The sequence below is a fragment of the Chelonia mydas genome, chromosome 8 (genome assembly GCF_015237465.2).
Source record: "Chelonia mydas isolate rCheMyd1 chromosome 8, rCheMyd1.pri.v2, whole genome shotgun sequence".
Classification (NCBI taxonomy): Eukaryota; Metazoa; Chordata; order Testudines; family Cheloniidae; genus Chelonia; species Chelonia mydas.
In genome coordinates, this window is record NC_057854.1 from 5,028,768 (window position 1) to 5,049,988 (window position 21,221).

General features: G+C 48.1%; 1 protein-coding gene across 2 annotated transcripts in view; it reads left to right on the forward strand.

The window, feature by feature from the left end:
- Positions 1-21,221, forward strand: part of LOC102944512 (LON peptidase N-terminal domain and RING finger protein 1) — a 77,047-nt gene that overhangs the window by 38,065 nt on the left and 17,761 nt on the right. The window contains exon 11 of one of the 2 annotated variants that reach the window (XM_043552718.1): positions 20,935-21,092. In XM_043552718.1, coding sequence (XP_043408653.1) covers positions 20,935-21,092 — 158 coding nt within the window. Of the gene's footprint in view, positions 1-20,934; positions 21,196-21,221 lie in introns of those variants that run through there. The other variant, XM_043552717.1, reaches the window with a different exon arrangement.

Consider the following 21,221-nt stretch of genomic DNA (forward strand, 5'->3'; position numbering starts at 1 on the left):
AGACTCAAGGCATGAGGGCAATTCCATGCGGCGGGCTCACTGCAGCAGACCAAGTCTCGGCCCAGTTCCCACGTTCGCTGGGAGTGCTTTCTGGCCAGAGTGACGCGATGCCATTGTTTGCGTGGCCTCAGTGCTCCGGTTCGCATGAGGAGGTGTCCGTACGTAGCCCTCCTTTCAGATTCGAGCCACTGCCTCTGTCATCAGAGGCCCACGTCTCTGTGCCAGCTCTCCAGTTGGGGCGCTTTCCTTCCTGTCAGAAAGGGGCAGCAGCTCGCTGGGCGAAAGCCCTGGGCAGAGGGAACGTGAAAGACTGAACTTGAGGGCTGCCACTTTGCTCTTCTGCTTCAGCTTCCCACAACTTCTTGCACAAAGTGCTCCCCTGGTCGCTGAGGTCACCCCAGACTGGAGAAAGGCTGATGTAAAAAAACCCGAAAACACAGGCCTGAGAAGTGCCTGTAAGAGGCCCATTAAAAAAAGCCAGCCTCTCATTCCCTCCCCATATTAGAGCCAGGCAGCCGTTAATAGCATGGCACGCTCGGCTGCTTATCTATAATTACAGAGCAGCCTCCTTCTCCTCCCTGTGCTTACACACCAATGAATTACCTCGGTTGAGCATTTCAGATGGAAAGGGAACAGCTAGGGGCTTCTGAGGTGACAGCAAAAACACGAGGAGTTGGAGAGGGCAGGAAGAGGCTCCTGATCAGGTGATTTTTCTCAGCGGGGGTGCAGAGATCATCCCATTTCCTCCTGTTTTCTCATGTCCTGGGGCAGGGAAGCGGTTCTACAAGATGCCAGGCTGGGAACCCTCAGACACCGGGGTGATAGGCACGATATCGGAGCCCCGAGAGCACAGAAAGGCATGAACGCCCTGAGTGACATGCATGAAGAATGAAGGTCTGACTAAGCTACTTGGTGCGGGTGTATGGACAGCACCTCACACAGAGGGACCCAGATGACTGGGTCCTTCGGGTGCTAGGGCAATACAAATAATAAATAGCAATAATAACTGATTTGAAGCCTACCAGGGAGCTGCCAGCTGTGATATTGGAACAGGTTTTATAGTGGGGGGTGCTAAGAGCCATTGAACAAAACTGTAAACCTTGTAGATGATGGAAACCACTTCAAGCCAAGGGGTGTTGCCACACCCCCAGCACCTTCAGTGCCAGGACCCCTGGCTGCCAGTGACTGGTCTAAGGGACTAGGATGTATCAGAGAGGAGTTTCTGGTCCTCTCAACTAGTTCACACTCCTCTCTTGCATCATGGGGCCTTCCAATGACAGAGGCTGCAGCCCAAGGCACCGACACAATAACAAGCCAGCCTCAGGATCAAAGAAATGCCAACGAGCCGAAGCTGCTGCACTGCTAGTCGTCCCTTTGCAGAGACACGTGGCTCGTCAGAGGCTGCCGAGAACAAAACGGAGGAGAAGGGGTGTGCAGCGGGACGGCTTTACAAATCGGCCTCATTGTTCTCGTGATGCTCGAGTGCCTCTGCACCCAGATGCAGCAGTACGTGGGAACCATGACTGCTACGACTGCTTACATCAGGTTTTGACTGAGAAAAGTGGTGCATAGAGGCAAGACAGACAGCAGAATGACATGACCTTAGGGCCCAGGATTGGATAGTTCTATGGCACTCATTTCTATCCGGGCTGGTAACTGAGAACTCATGGCCCAACTCCACAATTGGTGTCAATCTCCATGCATTTACACCAGCTGAGGGTCTGGCCCCGTAACTTCAATGGTCATGGCTCCCTTGGACAAAGCAAAACTTAGATGGGGTGGGATCTGAGTTACTACAGAGAATTCTTTCCTGGGTATCTCTGGCTGGTGAATCTTGCCCATATGCTCAGGGTTTAGCTGATCACCATATTTGGGGCCGGGAAGGAATTTTCCTCCAGGGCAGATTGGAAGAGGCCCTGAAGGTTTTTCGCCTTCCTCTGTAGCATAGGGCACGGGTCACTTGCTGGAGGATTCTCTGCTCACTGAAGTCTTTAAACCACTAAACAATAGCGCAGTGCAATAGCTGACAGTATTGTTATTCTGGGGGTTGGGTGAAACCTTGTTGAAGGGGGTAGTTGTAATCACCACCCTTCATTAGTAAGACATAGTTAAACTCCTTTAGGAGTGGGATAGCTGAAACAATGAGAGCCACCACCCAAAACACATGCAAGGCCAGTCAGAAACTGAGCTATGTGGGCAGAGGGGTTTCACTGGGGACTGAATGCAAAGGCAGAGGGCTGTGTATTGTTTTGGAGGAACTGTATGTATGAGGAGAGGCAGCCAAACACACCAGAGAGGCAGCCAGAGAAGGCAAGCAGAAAGCCAAAGGCAGCCAGAGAAGCACTTGTAGTGAGACCCTGAGAGAAAGCTAAGAGAGAGAGCTTTTTGGGCATAGTGCTGGCTGGAAAAAAGAGGCTTGGAAGATTGACCAAGGAAACGGTTTCCTGTTTGATTCATATGATGTTCAGGGAAACAGAACTTTGTGAACATTCTTTGTAGAGAAAAGATTTCATCAAAGAAATACCTGTTTCCATCATCAATTTCTTCCCCTAACAGAAACAACGTGCAAGGCACCAAATACTACCTAACTGCTTGGGTCAAAGAGTGTGCCAATACAATTAAAACCTGGACTCAGGTTTCCACTGCCGGGGACTTTACCAATACTGAGCAATGAGGTTTGCTGGTCTGCACTGAAGATTCTCCAAGCACCCAGATGGGTTTCCGTATTAATTGCAGACAAGGGGTTCGAAGCGCGAGATGGCCAAGCAGCTGCGTGACCAGCAGAGAAACCAGCTTGCTTCCCAGCAGCAGAGGCACAGCTCTGATTTCAGACAGTTATGACAGCTGCAGGCTAGAACACTGCTTGCAATAAAATACCAGCTTTCCTTTCTTCATAGCCTCTTCGAGGCAAGAGGAACCCAGCAGTTTACGTGGAGCTGCTTGCATGCACAGGGAGACCATTAACCGTTTAGCCACATATCTAATCCTACCTCAGCTCCTGGCCTTTTATTCCTTCAGTGAGCAACTAGGCCCCTTGCCTGCAAATTGTCACATGGCTGTGCCACAAGGGGGAGGCTACTTGTGAGTGCAATTAAGTGTTAATTACAGCTAATTTTGTAGTAAAGAGGAGCCCAAAGAGGTTAGTGACTTGCCCCAGGAAATCAACTGGAGTAGAATCCAGGAGGGCCCATTGCCAGGACTCTGCTCTCACCATTGTCTAACACAGCCTCTTTCTGAGTCCCTAACCCGCAGCTCACATACCATTAGGCACCCATCAGCTGTTCATTCCTTCTCCCACAGAGCTCCCTTTCTGCTGATTTATGATTTCATTAGACCGTTCAGCTGAAGCAAAATATTTACAAGATGATTAAATGGCGAGAAGATGGGAAACTCGTTAAAAGTGGGGGACTTATCTAAATATAATGTTATTAAAATCAAATGTGACTTTTCGCAAGGACAGCTCTCTAAGCTGCTCTCTGTTTACCTTAATTGTTCCCCCCCATTAATTTGAGAGTGAGACTTGTACAAATTGAGATCCACAGAAGCCAGCGCACAAAAGCCTAAATAAATTTGATTAATTTCTTTCAATTACGCCGGCATGTTTGGGGTAGTTAATTATGTTTCCTAGATTTACCGCCTCCCTTTGCGGGAGGGCTGGGAACGTGAACATGCCGGAATCAGTGACAATTAGACGGCAGAAGAGATCTCTGAACAATCATCATTTTCAGTTCCTTTCTGCGGGAACAACGCAACATTGAGGGGCAATAGGCGAAGTGATGCCTTCCAACGCTGGGCAGGGAAAACTAAGGAAAGGCAGCTGAGGAGCTGGTGAAAGGTGTCTGGTGAAGTACCTCTGCATTGCGTCGCTGAGTCCGTTCCCTTCTGTGACATGCACCCAGCATCCTTCATTACCCATTGCTTCCCCTTCAGCAACACTGACAAGGGGAAAAGAAGCTGCATTTTCATGCCTCCTCCCCACCCTGCCTGTGAAAAATGGGGCACCCCAAAGTTAGTGGGGTGTGGAAGTACAGATAGGGGTTAAAACCCTCATGATTATGTATGAACCCCAGGGGGCATCAGCGTAACACCTTATAAAAAGGCATAACCTGGCCTGTAGGCCATGGGAGACTCCAGAATGTCAAGCGCTCGTGAGGATGATGACGATGAAGATGATAAGGGAGACGATAGCTGACACGCAGGAGATGGGAGTGATGCCACTCAGCGGGTTAAACCTTGTGTATTTTCTCTGTATCTGCTGTTGTATTTCAGTGTTCGCGGGACTGTTTATCTCCTTAATGGATTTGTTAATAAAGGACTTTGTGAAATTGCAATTGTTTCTCGTGTGCTCCTCAGGTCTCTCGTTCTCATAATATTGGTAATCATCTTCCTGATGCTGTAGCTGCCCTGAATTTCTTCCACCTTCCTCTTTCTTCATTATTGCTAACAAGGTGGAGGAATAGACCTGTTCAGCTTCTACCTACAGGGAGATGTCTGTTACACTCAAGTTCATCTGGGCAGGTTGCCTTCCATAAACCTCAATGTTAAAAAGAAGAAGGAGAAAGTAACGGAAACTAAATTGTGTCATTACTGAAAGGCAGCAGGTGGACGCTGTCTCTCTCTCCATTCTCTGATCTGCAGAGGAACACCTGTTTCTCCTATTCAGTTCTGGACCTGCTTTATCCCTCCTGTGGACTCCATGCCTTCGAGATATGAACACCCATTCTCCCCAACACGCCATTGATACTGTACTGCCAATCCCACGCATTCAAAACTCATGAGTCAGCCCCCCAACCCCCTAAACAAAACAATACATGGAGGGTTCTTTTTATTTGCCTTCAGGTTTCTGGGCTGTTAGGATGAACTTGGATGACTTTTGTTCCAGCTTTTCTCAGCAATAATAAGGCATATATTCGTAACAGTCAGAGTGATTAAGCACTGGAGCAATTTCCCCAGGGTTGTGGTGGAGTCTCCATCACTGACAATTTTGAAATCAAGGTTGGTTGTTTTTTTTAAAAGATCTGCTCTGGGAATTATTCTGGGCTGTCCTCTGGCCTGTACTGTACTGTACAGGAGGTCGGACTAGATGATCAAAATGGTCCCTTCTGGCCTGGAATCTGTGAATCTGTGAATCTATGAAACAATGTAGGCTACAAACTTACTTTTTTTAAAAATGAAAGCTGGAATCCCTATGTATTCATGGGACTTCAGGAGCTGGAGCTGTAAGAAACAAACCAAATGTCGTGAGACTGATGATCAAACCATGAGAGCCATTCCACTGGGAATGACTGACACTGTGGCTGTACCGGGAATGCTTTATGGTCCTCTGCGCATGGTCCTCTGTGTAGACACAGACCTCATGAATCCCATTTGACATGCAGGAGAGCTTGCATGGCATTTTCAAACATGGCCCAAGGGAGCTGGACACCCAGCTCCCAAGCTACTTTGAAAATCCCAGCCTTGGTTTTCATCTCCTGGCTCCAGTCATACGACATGGATCAGGGTTACAAAAGGACCCGTGTCCCACTGCGATGGCAGAAGTCAAGGTACATGGATCCAGTGGCTATGGTGATGCTTCCTGACCCCTCAGCCTAGGAAAATGACCCATTGCTGACAATAGGTGCAGCGGACAGGTCTGACCCCAGTTTCTGACATGGAGCTGATTGTGGTTTGCCCTTGTCCTTGCCTGCAGTTAAACTCTGCTCAGCACTGGTTCCTCTACACCTCTCATTAGCAACAGGCCATTTTCTTAGTGGAGACAAGGTTGCTTCCAGTACCGTGGGCCCGGTCCTATCCGCACTGGAGCCAATGGCAAAAGTCTCACTAACCTCAATAAGGACAGTTGGCACAGTCCCTTTGCATCTATCTGCGTTAAGTGCATCCCATTACATTTATTGTTTGGGCCGAGCCCTCGGGTGGTGTATTTTTAACAGCAAGTGGCTGATATGTTTGCTCAGGGGTCATCTCACGGTCAGCCAACATGGTTTGGGCCTCTGCCACTGTGGTCTATGAGGAAGGGAATGTTGTCTCAGGGCCCTGAAGTCTGCCCGTCTGCAGATAGGACATTTAGGACACCCTAGAGGCTCCTTGGGGAGAGCAGCTTTCAGAAGCCGAATGATTTATTGTCTGCATGGAGTTTCACTTTGCTAATGTGTGCAGAAATTGGCAGTGTGGCAAAAGCTGCCCGAATGCTCTGCAAAAAGTGAGTGTGGCCAGGAGCCTTTGGGGGACTTCGATCACCAGCCCCATCTCCAGCTGGGGAGGCTATTGTCTGACACTCCTGACTTTCTCCTGCAGGCACTGAGCTGGATTTAATCCTGGAGTGGAATGAGCAGAAAACCTTGGTCAACTGGGGGAGGGAGGGGGCTGGTGGGCTGCAGACACCCCCTCCCCCATGCAATGTCCCCTTTGTGTTTCAGGTCTCTGGTATATCCCCCCCTCAACACAGAATACACCCCCCATTCAGCTGTGTGCCACCGCCACACTTGCCCTGCTGCAGAGGGCGCTGTAGGGCTGGACTGGGGCAAAGCAGGGGTGGGCCAGAGGAGGGAAGGGCACAGTGGGGTTAGAAGGCCTGGCCCACCAGTCTTGCACCCCTGCTATTCCCCATTGCCACAAGCTGCTTAGGGACTAAGGCAGTAGGAGTTACAAGTTAGGGCTGTCCAAGCCTGTATCTTTGCCCCCAGCAGCAGAAAAGGGGAGGGATAAGCAGCCTGCCCCGGATGACTCCGACCTTATCAGGTCTAATTCTCTGCCACCTCCCACCGGTGTAATTTTGGAGCAACTCCATTGAAGGCAATGGAATCACACTGGTGCAAGCAAGAGGAGAGCCAACCCCAGACCCTCCCCCTCACCTCGGGGAGGCACAGGGCCAGATCCTCAGCTGGTGTAAACCATCATAGCGCTTTATTGGAGCCTTGACAGTCTACACCGGCTCTGGCTCTGCTCCACAGCTGACGTTAGTCACTCCAAGCACCTCATCTCAGGCCCGTGGCCTCAGCTCTTGGGTGAACTCTTCTCGTTACAGGGCTTCTTTGGAACAGATTCCCGGGACTGCATTGGGCAAATGACAAGGGTGATTTCCTGGCCAATTCTGGAATCACCCGGCTTTCCGTTTTTTAAATGCAGAAGCTGGTTATAGCTTTTTTGGGGGATGGGTTGGAGGGGGGGAGGAGAAATCTATGCATAAAAGTAAAAGGCAACCCCTCCCTAGATAGTTTTTTTTTAACTCTTCCAAAAGTAGCCTGAGGTTCGAGCCAAAGGGACTGCAGCCAAAATTTCCGTAGCAAGCATCCGTGTGGAGCATGGGTGAGGGATGGTAGCGTTCAAATCACCAACGTGGGAGAAACGGGGCTTGATTCACCGTTGCCCCACATCAAGGGCCACCCAACTAAGCACCGAAGCAAGTAGCCAGATTTTCAGAAGAGCTAGCCTGGCCAGTGCTCCTTGGGCATTGAGCTAAGGGCTGAGTGCTGCGCATTTGACAGCCTGGCCCTCGGTGAGCTGCCTAAATGGGAGCTGAGCTCTTAAGGAAACCCCAGCCTTAAATGTTGGGTGCTGGGCACCTGGAAACATGGTTCCTCAGTGCAAAGGGCTGCAATGAGCATGCCCCAAGCCCGCTATCTCAAACATAGGAGGGGGCAGAAGGCAGCCAGTGGAGGACAATGGGGAGAGGAGACAGAGGAGGAAGCAGGCAAGAACTGCACTGGAAAAAGCGGTGCCTGAAGACAGTTTTCACAGGCATGGAGTATCACGAATGACTCGGGCGGGAGCCCTTTCATACCATTCCAGTGCCAGCAGGGACCCTTTAAATACAGATCCACAGTCAGAGCCGGTGCCGCCTCCGCTAAAGAGGGCATTGAAGGAAACAGCAGCAAACCCTACTTAAAGCAGCAGACGAGCTTCTCTCCCCTAAACGCATTGCTATGAAGATTACTAAGCAAGCGCAAGCTTTTCAGCTCCCAAACAAATCCATAAGCTCCCACGAAGCCCTCCCTCCCACAGACGTGCAACAAATCCAAAGGCCAAATATAGTGAGTCATTTTTTTTATAGGGCAGTTTGATTGAAGCCAGAATATTTACCCTGTTTGAGCTTTGGATTTGCAAGTTTAAATCTTTCACAGTCCCAGGTGCACCCGAAAAGATAAGGGAGTTAGCAGGGATATTTCCATGGGTTTTTAAAAAAAATATTTTGAGATCGCTTTGAAGGAGCGTCTTACTAGTTCAATATCTATACATTATCTCCTGTTCTCATTATTCCTCCTCAATCAAATGAACTCCTGAAAATGGAAAACGACTTCACTTAAAACAAAAAGAATAAACACTCTCCAGTTTCCCAGCTCCTCCTGCTTTTTACTCCTTATGCTTGATAAGAGCTTATATAAGAGTGGGAAGCTGCTTCATAACCTTGCAGACTGAAGGTTCCCGTTAATAAACACAGTATTATAGCAGGTATAGAAGAGGCAGGGGGTGAGAGGCACAAGAGATAAGTGTAACAGCCGCTTGAGAACGCTGGCTACTTAGAAAAGCTTATGATGGGGGAATGAATCACTGAAAACCAGAAAGCAATGCGCCCGGGAATGTCCAGGAGTGATTTGTTTTGGAGGCGAGGGACAGGGGGGAATTGCTTTCCATTCTCCCTGCTAATAACAGATTCACAGAAAGCCTAAAATTTGCTTACAGACAGGAGCTCGGCATGTCCAAAAGTGCTGACTTCCCCTGCTCAGCTGGGCTGAGTTTTGTCACCTCTCCCGGGTGCCAAGTGAACAGGAGTTTGCCTTGTTTATGGGTAGGTCTTCAGAACAGACTTAACTCGGGTGATTGGCTCCATGTCTGGGCCCTTGGGTGAGCATAGCCCGGGTGTGAGCACCTCCACCTCAAAGCCTTACCCAAGTTACTGTGTCCTGACTGGTGCAGTGCTCTCACACGTATGTTGCTAGGACTTCTAGGGCATATCCCCTGGTTCTTCACACTGCAGTAAGCTGAGCCGCTCTTTGATGCTTGCCCAGTGAATTGTGGGAGGACTTGTCTGCGCTTCTGGGCACGGGGGCGGGGGGGAACTGTGGGAAGGCACTGAGGGACTAGCCACACTTGAGTGATTTAACTGCCATTCCCACTCCAAAGTGGCTGGGTTACCAGCCCAAATAGAAGTCACACTCAGGCTTTAGTTTACAGACCCATCAAGAGAACCATGCCACTTACATACCCAGATCGTAAGCAATCTGGGGCAGGGACCATCTCTTTATTCTGTGTTAGTACAGCATGGGGCCCAGAACCAAACCGGGTGGGCGAGGTGAAGATGGTGACTGACTAACCTATGACCTGTTGAAAAATCAGTAATGGATATTCAGACCCAGCAATTGCTTGACACCAACGTGGTCTGCCAGAGAAGAAAGACTAGACACTGTCTGGTTTAACCATCAAAGTTGAGATTAGCCCTGGCATCACTGTCCTGCGACCGGCAACTTGATAGACATGGATGGGGAGGACGGCTGCAGGCTTTATGGATTCCCAAGCCAGCTCTGCCTTTAGGGGAGTTCCATGTTAGCGTGGAGAGAGGAAATGGCCAAAGGGGTTAATATACTAGACTCTAGGGAAGGAGGTTCAAATAAACAGCCGAAGCTCAAAGGAGAAAGAGAATCTGCTGGTCTTTCCCTTGCATCTATTTACAGATACTGCCAAAGCTTCCACACAGTCAGCTGGTCTTTACACAGGAATAGTAGGAGGAAATGCTGCAGGTGGGCCCTGAGCATCACAGGGAGAGAGAGGAGGCTTGCATGGCACAAGACAGTATGCTGCCTTAGGGATAGGCAGTGTGACCTTGTGGCTATGGCTTTGGGCTGGCAATCTAGGGGTCTGAGTTCCAGTCTTAATTCTGCCACAATTTTGAGCAAATCCCAGTGCACCATGTGTCTATTTAGGTGGTGATCTCTTTGGGGCTGGAACGGTCTCTTGCTACATGGATGCCCAAAGCCTAGCACAAATGGGCCCTGATCTCACATGAGGCCTTTAGATGCTACTGTAATAAAGAATAATAATAGTCACTCATTTTCAGCTGCATTATTGCAAGATACTGCCCACTTATACAGAGTCCTGAAATGGGATGGGATGAAGCCTTTGATTACTTCTGAGGGCTTTTTCTCAGAGAAGCCTCATCTCCTGTTGTGCTGTCTTCCAGCACCAGGGGTAGTGATGGTATTCCCTAGCAGTCACTTAGCAAATGCTGCCTACAGCACCTTTGAGCGACAAAGCGAAATGCCAAAGAGATGCTGAGTGCTGGTCCCGCGTTCGGAACATTAGGGAGTAATTAAAATAGTTTTGAAAAAATTAAATTCATAAGTGAGATTCCCAAAGGCGTTCGTCAGGGACCAGGAAATGAAGGCCTTAAAAACAGTGATGAGACTGAGAACTACACTGGGAGTTGGGGGGATCGGCTGTTACGACTCAGCAGAAAGAAGAGAGTGAGAGTTTTGTGGAAAGAGCATCGGGAGAACAAGCAATTATTAACCATGCAGGATAATGGCTGCCTTTGGGGATATGAGCCTTCTATTGATTATTATTGATTATTATTTCTGTTGCTGCTAAAAGTGTCTCTGAGGAGCTGCACCCTGAAACAGGCTCTAAAATGGACGCCTCTTTGCTCACCAGTTCTGCTCCGGGTAGTACAGTGTGGCACACAGAAGTGTGTATCCTTGCAAGGACAGATATTACTCAGAGTCTGAAGAGCGGAAGAGGAAGTCTCCATGCATGGTTGGGTTGAAGGGTTCTTTGCACATGCAACAGACCAGGCGGGTGTACAGGAACGCAGGGGGAAAAACCTGGCCTTTATTCCCGGTCACATGGCAATAGTCATGGCTGCAAATGGTTATAGGGGATAACTTATGCACCCTGTTATATGAAATGCGTCAAGACCACTTCTCTTAGACTCCTTTTGTAAATATTCACACTCAGAACTGCTGACAAATCTACGTGGTTCCTGTTTTTTGCTCCTGTTAGCCCTTCTGAGCCAGCGCACATGAGAATGGCTGGTCTGGAGTCTGGTCTTCCTTTTGCATCAACAACGGAATTATGTACTAAGTTCCAATCCCTGAGGCCTGTGCAACTGCAGTGAAAGCACTGGGGCTTTATAGGTGACCACGAGGACAAAACCAGTCTCTGGCTGTTCACTGTTTGTTATTCCTTGTGTGTGATTGGTCCTCGAGTCATCTGGTATTATTTCTGCTCCATGACTGGATGAGCAAAACATTGCAAACAATACCATTTGCGCATAGAAAAGGATGTTCCCATGAAGAACAGCTATTCCCCCAGCGTCCTGAGAACAAAACCTGATGCTCACGAATGTTTGTGTGGGAGCAAACAAAGAAAGGCCCAGACATGGCAGCACAATGGAGTTCCATGGAAGTTAAAGGAATATCCACACATACTTTTTGGCAGTGCTCACTCACCTCTACACTGGAGTATGTTTGGCAACCTTTGCTCAAGAGACTGCCAGCCAGGGCTGGAAAGCAGAAAGCCAAGACTGAGGTGCATTGGCAGAGCTGGGAGAAGGGTCCAGGTCTGGAAGTGGTGCAGGTGGGGGACCGAGGAGCACCAGCAGAGACGGGGGGGAGGTATTTTGTAATGTTCCTTGCTGTAGCCAGTGCTGTGCGTCTGTTGCTTTAGGGACCAGTAAACCACACTAGGGAACCGAATCGCACCTGCCAGCTCATTTGCAGACATACCCTTAGGCTCAATGGCATGCACCGTGCTGGCTCTTAGTCAAATCCTCCTGCCCTTCAGGTAGATAGAAATGAATCAATGAAGAATATTAAATAACAAATAAACCCACAATGATTTAGCATTTCCCATAAAGGTCAGAGTCCTCTGTGGGCATCTCTTCGCTCTCTGCTTTGTCATTGCTCTGTGCCTCATTCGACGGAGTGCCGAGCTCTTTCTTGTCATTTCCTTTCCTCCAAGGTCTTTGTGCTTTCTGCACCGGGGTCTGACATGGGTGGAATAGAGCCTACTGCAGAGGAAAGGCAGGCTAGCATCACTGCTTTGGCTTTTCCAGGGGTGGCCTGGATCTTCAATTGATCCTGCAGTGAAACTCAACTGATTCACTCAGGGGGAGCCAGATTCTCAGCTGGAACTATCATGATTTTATCGCCTTGATCCACTTAGGGCTTTCTTAAGGCTCTTTGGGGCTGCACTGATGTTGTTAAGGATCATCCCAGGCACTTGGGGTAGAGTTTTTCTCTTACTGGTATTTCAGAATCGGGCACCAGTTCAATACAGCTCAGCTTCAAACTCCTCAGAGTGTTTGACTCTGAGGATCTGATTTGGTCCATTACAAATTCAGCTCCAGATCTGGGTTTGGATTCTGGTCTCCTGCCCCATCCCCTTTCTGCAGTTCAGGGAGGCTGGGATCCAGGGATGATTCTACTTCTAATCCGATTCTTTTGGCTCAAGAAGCAACATGATTCTGGAGCTAGCAGCAGGCTTTGGGAATCCAGCTGTTTATTAAAGCACACTTCCACATGACAGGCATAGCGCCAATCCAGCCAGACAAGGAAAATAGATGGGAAATGAGGCGTTTTCCTCCCTCCACTGTTTAGCCATCCCTCATGTGGCTGCTTGCACAATCACTGCTGGAGAGAAGACAGATGCCTGGTTTGTGAAGTGGGTGATTAATAGGAACACAATAGTGACCACAGGGGCATAAGGAGCATAGGAAATCAAGCACATCCATCCGGCACTTGGTGCCTGGAATGTGTGGAAGAGGTGAGTGGCCATTTTGGAATGGGAGGGACATATACCACCTGCCCTTCCTCCATACCCTATTGGTTTGTGAAAGCAAACTTTTGTGAAGGGGCCTCTGCTCATTACAGATGAGGAACATACTTACAGGTGCATTTAAACCCAGCGATCATTCCTTTAAGGCACTAGCTGCAGGAGAATGAGAATGACTGTCCCTCCATTCAGTCTGTCCTTCTCCCTCCATCCCATCACTGACCCCAATGCTTTGTCATTTAATCTCTGAAATGAGTGCATTCCAGAGGCAGCAGCCTTTAGCAGGAAGATCCTAGGTTTCTTGGTTCTGTTTCGCTGTCGGAGTGGGCTCCCTAATTTACATCACTATCAGTTACGTAATTTATCTGAAGCAGGGTTTTCTTTTCTTTAGCAATTTCTGGGATTATGAAGAACCGAGATGGTACCTAGATGCCATGGTGATGAATGCATCACAAATACACAAAGAGGTAGCAGCCTGTTACTCTATACCCAAAGGGGCAATCATGTCCTTCCAGCCAGGATTAAAAGAACCAAAAAGGAAGAACAAAAGTAAAGTCTCCCTGAGAGAGCATGCTACGTGTGTCTTCTCTGTACTTCTGCACTGGCCTCAGCACAAAGTGGCTGTCAGCGTCTGCAGATAGCAGAGGCCTTGACTATCTAAAGGGGTAGGAAAGAATCAAGGAAAAGTTAGCTTTGCGTGTGTGCATGCGCACAAAATCTCAGGCTCTCTCTTGCAACCGCTGCTTTTTATTTTCGCAGACACAGGTGACAAATTTAAGTCAGGACCCCACAGAATACTTACTGGTGTCTGCAGTTACCAAGTAGTCCATGAAGACAAAGTGAAACTCATTTCACAGGAGGGGCCACTGGACTGAGAGTCAGCAAATCTGAATTTTATCCCTGCCTCTGCCAATCGCCTCTTTGTCTCTCTGCTTCTCCTCCCATGCTTTTTCGGTTTTGCCTCTCCCCTTCATTGGTGGTTTTTAAGAACAGGTTACCTGTCACCTATCAGGGATGACCTAGGTGTACTTAATCCTGCCTTGGTAAGGAGATGGACTAGGTGACTTCCTGAGGTCCCTTCCTGCCCTGCATTTCTATCATTCTATTTCGGTATACATTTTTCCAAGCAAAAGTCACGGCCACAGCAGGCAGCACCTGGTGCAACAATAGACTTGGTATCAGATTATAAGAATTTATCAGCGATGTGTCTTAGGCCCTAGACTGCAAACACCTAATGGAGATTCTCTTGTAGCTTGAGTAATAGGAGCCTGTGCTTTTGAGGCAGAATGATCTGAGCTTTGCCTCCTCTATCACCGTGAAATTCTGAATGGTCGTGGTGTCCAGTGGAGGTGGAATCTCAGGTAGGCTTCATTGCCCACTTGTTGAATTTTCAAACAAATATCTTCCTGCTTTCGCCCATTCTGTCCCTCTTGCTTACAAGGAACTTCCTGTAACCATCCCGCAAAGCTAACTCATTGTGCTCCTGCAAACTCTCCTTTGCCAAGTGACACCAGTTAGGTAGCTCATATCCTGAGACCAATGCCTGTCATTCTGATCAGTACTTGTGCTCCTCCATCTGTCTGTCGGTGTCCATCTGTTGTCTTTTGTCTCATGCTTAGACAGTAAGGTCTGTGGGGCAGAGACTGTCTTTCTGTTCTGAGTTTGTACAGTGCCTAGCACAGGGGGTTCTGGTCCCTGACTGGGGCTTCTAGGCATTCCAGCAACAGAAACAATAAATAATAAGAAGAACAATAATTAATAAATACATAGTCAGGAGACCTGGGTTCCATTCCTGATTCTGCAACTGACCTGTTGTGTGATCTTGGGCATATCCCTTGTCTCTGTGCCTAGACTTCCCATCTGTAAGGTGAGGATAAGGATACTTAACTTCCTTTTGTAAAGCTATGGATGAGATGTGCCACATAAGAGCCAAGTATATTAACTGGTAGCTTTCAACTAAGTGATTCCAATAATCAGCTGGGCTTTGTCTCCATTCTAACAACAACTCTTCTTAAATCTAACTCCTTTATTTAAAGTGCCACTGGAAATGATGACAGTTGAAAAGTCACAGACACAATCGTGGGTCCAGCCAGCCTTCCTGGGACTCCTTCATCCTGAAATTTTAACGAGCATTCCTGGAAAGACACAGCAATTAGCACCAGAGAGAGAGAGAGAGAGAGAGAGAGAGAGAGAGAGAACAGAAGAAAACCTTTGAAGGGTGCCAAGTCGTTGAGAGGCAGATCCTGCTGCATAAGAACTCAGGAAGCACGGACATTCTGGGTATTGCTACAAATGACTGAACTGTGCATTCCAATTATTTTCCTCAAGTGCGTGGTTAACTGACAAAAAGAAAAGGAGGACTTGTGGCACCTTAGAGACTAGCCAATTTATTTGAGCATAAGCTTTCATGAGCTACAGCTCACTTCATCGGATGTTGCACACTGATCAGACTGGTGTGTAATTACACAATACTATTTCTGCAAACAGGCCTGAGGTTGTGTGGGCACACCCATTGACGCCGCCTCTGGAAACGTGGCTTTAGTGTTTCTAGTTTTAGCGTCTGAATGACACTGTTTAGGAGCCTGATCCAAACCCCACTGAAGCCAATGGAGAGACTCCCCGCACCTCAGTCTGCATTGGAGCAGACCCTTAGAGACTGTGGCTAATTGGAAGGTCTGATTGCTCTGAGACACCGGATGTCCGTAAACCTTGGAAACTAGAGCAGAATTGACAGGTTTCAGAGTAACAGCCGTGTTAGTCTGTATTTGCAAAAAGAAAAGGAGGACTTATGCTCAAATAAATTGGTTAGTCTCTAAGGTGCCGCAAGTACTCCTTTTCTTAGAGCAGAATTATTCATTCAGATTTGGGGTGGGTTCACGTTTGGTTAAGAAGGCAGATGAAATAATGAGAGGAAAGGCCACAGTGAAATTTGAACACCAAAACCAGAGGCACTCGTTATCCCCTTAAGGAGGGCTGAAGGGAAGGTAGATGCCAGGAAACTGTTAGGAGAGGTTAGCAGGCTTAAAAGCAAGAGGGCACCAGCTGAATCTGTAGTCTCTGGCACAAGAGCCCCTACGGAAGTACAGTACAGGTGCAGGAGACAAATGGTCTGCTAGGAACTCTGTCCCATTACAAAGAATTGCTAGGGCCGAGGAACTGTACAGCTGGCTGCAGACACTCAGACTGCAGCTCACTTCACCAGTGGGTGTTCACACTGGCTATTAGAACTTAGCCCTATGCCAAAGCCCCGACCAGCTGCAAACAATAATGCTCTTGAGAAGTACCAGCCTGGCTGTCCTGGGGCGTGGTGCCCTCTGTGACTCCTCAGAACTAGTTCTCCAAATCCAGGAGCAATGCAAGCTTCCCCCACCCACACATGGGGGCAGCAAGCTTCTGCACCTCAGCCCTGGCTGAAGAGGTAGTTCAGTCACCGGGTCTGATCCTGTAGATGCTTTCCACATGGAACTGGTCTCCATGGGAGTTCTTTGCACAAGGGGTTTCCCCAATGCAGAGTCCTCTGCCCTTGTTTAGCCCTCGGCTTGTCTCAACAAGCCTGCCAATGGGCAAATCCTTGCGGTGGCTTTCAGCATGGGGACGCCTGGTCTGTTGGATAATGGGTGGTTTTGCACAAACCAAAGAGTTGCTGTGAAACTGATCAGATGGGGATAAAGCTGATACAATTGAAGCTTTTAACCTATCTGTGAAACCGCTCAGAAGGTGCCGTAAGATCTGGCAGCAGGAGAGACAGCAACTGGGTCTCCTTACTAACCTTCTCAGAAAAAAATATCAGCTTTCTTATGCCTATAACTTATGGCCCGTTCCTGCAACCATTGCTGACTCGAGCAGCCCCACTGGAGTCACTGAGACTGCTCATATGAGGAAGAGCTACTGGCTTCAGGGTGGCAGGATCAGCTGCCAGAAGGACTGAAGGCTTGAAATCTAAGGGGGAAGTAATCCAGGCATGGGCTCCATCTGAGAAGGGTCTGAGCTAATGGCATTGGAAAATGTGCAACATTTTCCCATGAGGCATCTAGGAGGACACAAGTTTGGGCCTAGTCCAAAGCCCATTGAAGTCAGTAGGAGTCTTTGCACTGGAGTCTGTGGGCTTTGGATTGGACCCTTAGACACTTTAAAGATGAGAGAACTTTTAGCAAAGGAAATAGGGTCTGCTCCTGCCTCCTTTCAGCCAGTGCGGATTTTGCTCTTGATTTCGCCTGGGAGCAGGATCGGGCACTTTCTGTGCAACAGCATAAGCTAGAGAGATCATTTGCAAAGTCAGATGCAATGCAAGTTGTCCCGAATGCACACATTTAGTTGCAGTTTGAGATCAATAATTGCAGAGAATCATTGAAATGTAGGGCTCGGAGGGACCCCGAGAAGTCATCAAACCCAGCCCCTTGCTCTGAGGCAGGACCAACTAAACCTAGAGCATCTCTGACAGGGGTTTGTCCAACCTGATCTTAAAAACCTACAAGGATGGAGATTCTACAACCTCTTTCGGAAGCCTGTTCCAGTGTTTAACTAGCCTTACTGTTAGAAAGTTTTTCCTAATATCTCACCTGAATCTCCCTTGCTGCAGACTTTGCCCATTACTTCTTGTCCTACCTTCAGTGGACACAGAGAACAGTTGATCAGCATCCTCTTCATAACAGCCCTTCACGTATTTGAAGACGGTTATCAGGCCCCCCTCCCCGCCTAATAATATTTTCTCAAGACTAACCACGCCCAGTTCTTTTAACCTTTCCTCACAGGTCAGGTTTTCTAAACCTTTTATCAGTTTTGTTGCTCTTCTCTGGACTCTCTCTCCAATTTGTCCACATCTTTCCCAAAGCGTGGTGCCCAGAACTGGACACAATGCTGAGTGGAGCGGGACAGTTACCTCCCCTGACTTCATATAACACTATAACATCCCAGAATATTAACCGTTTTCACAACTGGCTCACATCATCGACTCAGATTCAATTTGTGATCCACTGTAATCTCCAGAGCTTTTTCAGCAGTACCACCACCTAGCCAGTTAGTCCCCATTTTGTGGTTGTGCATTTGATTTTCCTTCCTATGAGAAGTACTTTGCACTTGTCTTTATTGAATGTCATCTTGTTGAATTCAGACCAATTCTCCAATTTGTCAAGGTTGTTTTGAATTTTAACCCTGTCTTCCAAAGTGCTCGCAACCCCTCCCAGCCTGGTGTCACCTTCAAATTTTATTTTCACTCCATTATCCAAGTCATTAATGAAAATGTTGAATAGTACCAGACCAAGAACTGACCCTGTGGGACCCCACTAGTTACACCCTCCCAGTGAACCATTGATAGCTACTCTTTGAGTATGGTCTTTCAAACCAGTTGCACACCCACCTTATAGTAATTTTTATCTAGACTGCATTGCCCTAATTTTCTTCTGAGAATGTCTTGTGGGGCTGTGTTGAAATCCATACTAAAATCAAGCTATATGGTTTAAACGTTTTGCACGATGTTTGTCACAACCCACCCCTCGAGTCTGTTTCTGTGTGTACACTGGGCACCATTAAAAACTATTTAACTGTTTGGCTGATGTGATCCTCTCAGCATTTCCTCATTCTAAGGACAGATTTGCATGATTTTAAGGGCATCCACAATACATGTGTGGGATGTTCAGTGACATGACAGCTGATTCTTTCTAGTTTTCGTGCTGAGCCTGTTTGCCCTGGGAGCATGCGGACACTGCTGCTGTGAAAGCAGGAAACACTGGAAGTCTAATTTAAAGGCTTTACACCCACAATTCTGCCCATTCTTTCTGAAGCAATCAGCTTTGAATGGCAGAGCATGTGTGCAAGCTACACGGGCATTTGCAGGAAAGATAAATAGAAACAGAGTTTGCTTTTATTAGCTTAGGAAAGAGCCACGCCAACTTTCATTTGGCCTGCAGAGTACCAACAGACCTGGCTTACCTGACCAGCCAGCTACCACTGAACAGCCCAATAAGTCTCATGGCTAAAATGTCACCATGTTTTCCAGATCGGGATCCTAATATCTCGGAAATCTCTGCAGGCAGATGCCCTGTAATTTGCTGCTCGTTGCTTCTGCTGGTACTGGGGATGGATCTGCAGCAAACAGATTTAGTGTTCCTCTGGTCTGGGAGAGGTTTGTTTCCCAAACATCTGTGATCACTTGCTAAGAAGGGACATTGTTCTCTCTCATCTATTTTCTGCTTCTCTTTCATGGCGCCAGGTACACGCTCAGCCTGGGGCCAAGATGGAGAGGAAACTTCATTCTGACCCAGGGGATACTTTTTTTTTGGTAGGAGGGAAGGACGGTAGGAGACAGAGAGAATCAACTCCTATAACAACCACATTTGCCAAACAGAGGCTCAGACAGACTTTGGGTCCCACCGTGATTGTCTAGAGAGAGAAAGGTGGGAAGGAAAACAGGCACAGAGATGGGGTCACACAGCAGGGCAGTGGCAGGACAGGGAACAGAACCCAAGTCTCAATCCTGTACCATAGCCACTAGACTGTGCCACCTCTCAACCTGCGATATCCTAGGAAATAAAATGTACATGAAGGAAAAATGGCGCCTTCCGAAAATAGGAAGCCCAGACCATGGGACACCCAGATTGCCCATAGAGCTGACGTTTGTGAATACAAATTGCTCATGGGGACTTCGCTGCAAAATGACTCCAGGTATGGATGTCAGTGATCCTCTCGGTGCATGCAGGTGCCTGCATCAGCAGGCCTGGCTGGCAAGGCCACCATGTAACGTGTTTGCTAATGAGACAAATTGCTTTCGTCTTTTTTTAGAGGACTGGCAGTAAAATATGCCTGAAGCCTAATAACAAATCTCACAAAGAACTGCTTTCTTTGGTATGTAATTTTTAAAAAGTCATCATTTGCTCCGCCCCAGAATTTGCTGAAAGCACTCCAAGTTTTTCTTTGTTACCGAACAAAATAATTGCCCAATTAGCAATGCAGCTCACACTTCTCGGGGTGATGGGTTTTTACCTAGAACAAGTACAGAATGTAACACTTTGCTTTTCTAAAGTGGCAAAATACTCTTGCTGGCTTTTTTAATTCTGCATTTTGCAAATACACAGCGGGGTCCCCATGAACTAAAAGAAACAAATAGTCACCTCTTAAAAAGCTGAACTCTCTGTTGCTGCCAAAGCAGCCAGCGGAGGAAGTGCACGGCAGCTAATGAAACCAGATTCCAGGGGTGGGGTTTGTGTGTGAACATCCCCTAGCACCCTGGGGTCCTGGGCCATGCCCAGGACTCCTAGGCTCCACCACAATACAAATGATTAATTAATGATGATGATTAGTAGTGGTATGACTCATGATGGGGGAGGACAGAAAGTAAATGAAGCAGAGACTGACTTTGCCTGCAGTTTATTTTTAATTCTAAGGAAAGGTGTGGTTCGAAAGGGGCGGTGCTGGGGTCGGTATGACTCTGGGCTAAGACTCCGGAGACCAGTTTTACTCCTGCCTCTGCCATGGCCTAGCTGTCTGACTTTGGCTAAGGCCTCGTCCCCACGTACAGCGTTAGAGTGGTGCAGCTGTAGGGCTGTACTGAAGACACGCCGACGGGAGAGCTTCTCCCATCGGCGCAGTTAATCCACCTCCCCGAGGGGCGGTAGCTATGCCGTGGGAGAAGCTCTCCTGTCGACATAGAGCTGTCTACACCAGGGGGGTTAGGTCGGTATAACAGCATCGCTCGGGGGGTGTGTGTGGATTTTTCACACCCCTGAGTGACATAGTTAGACTGATAGAAATCTGTAGTGTAGACCTGGCCTTAGTCAGTTCCCTTCTCTGTGCCTCTGTTTCCCCTCCCATCTGTATCTGTCTTGCCTACTGGGACTGTAGGCTCTTTGGCATATCCACTGGCTGACAGGTTGTCTGTACAGCCCCCACCACACTGGGGCCCTCAACTCAGCGGGGGCTTCTGGGTGCTGCTGTGATACAAATAATAAAGAACACATCAGTAGAAAGAAAAATGATATTTACAAGCTTCTAAAAAGATCTTCCAAAGCAGGAGAAGTAAATGATCCATGTAATCCTGCTGAGTAGTTTCTCTGTGCTGCTGTTCCTTTGACTGGTGTGATGGATAATTTAATAGACCATCAGATGGGTTTGCTGGGGCTCAAGATTGGAGACACGACAGAGCAATTGGAATGATTTTTTCTTCCCTCTCCCCAGGCCTGGGATCTTACCTCCATGTGGCTGTTTAGCTCTAGCGTGCCAGGAGGGGGAGCAGGAAGGCTGTGTAGTGCTGTGGGATTGTCAGACACTCCTCATTCCCTTCCGCAGAGCAGCCTGGAACCCAGGTGCTTGCAGTCGGTGGGCAGAGAACACAAAGCAGCTGTCACTGCTCTGGCTAGGGACTTGGGACAATTGCATGTGTATATTCTGCTCCCGTCTGGGCCCTGCATCAGACTGCCATAGACAGCTCAGTGACACAGGTGCCTCCATGCCAAACCAGAGGC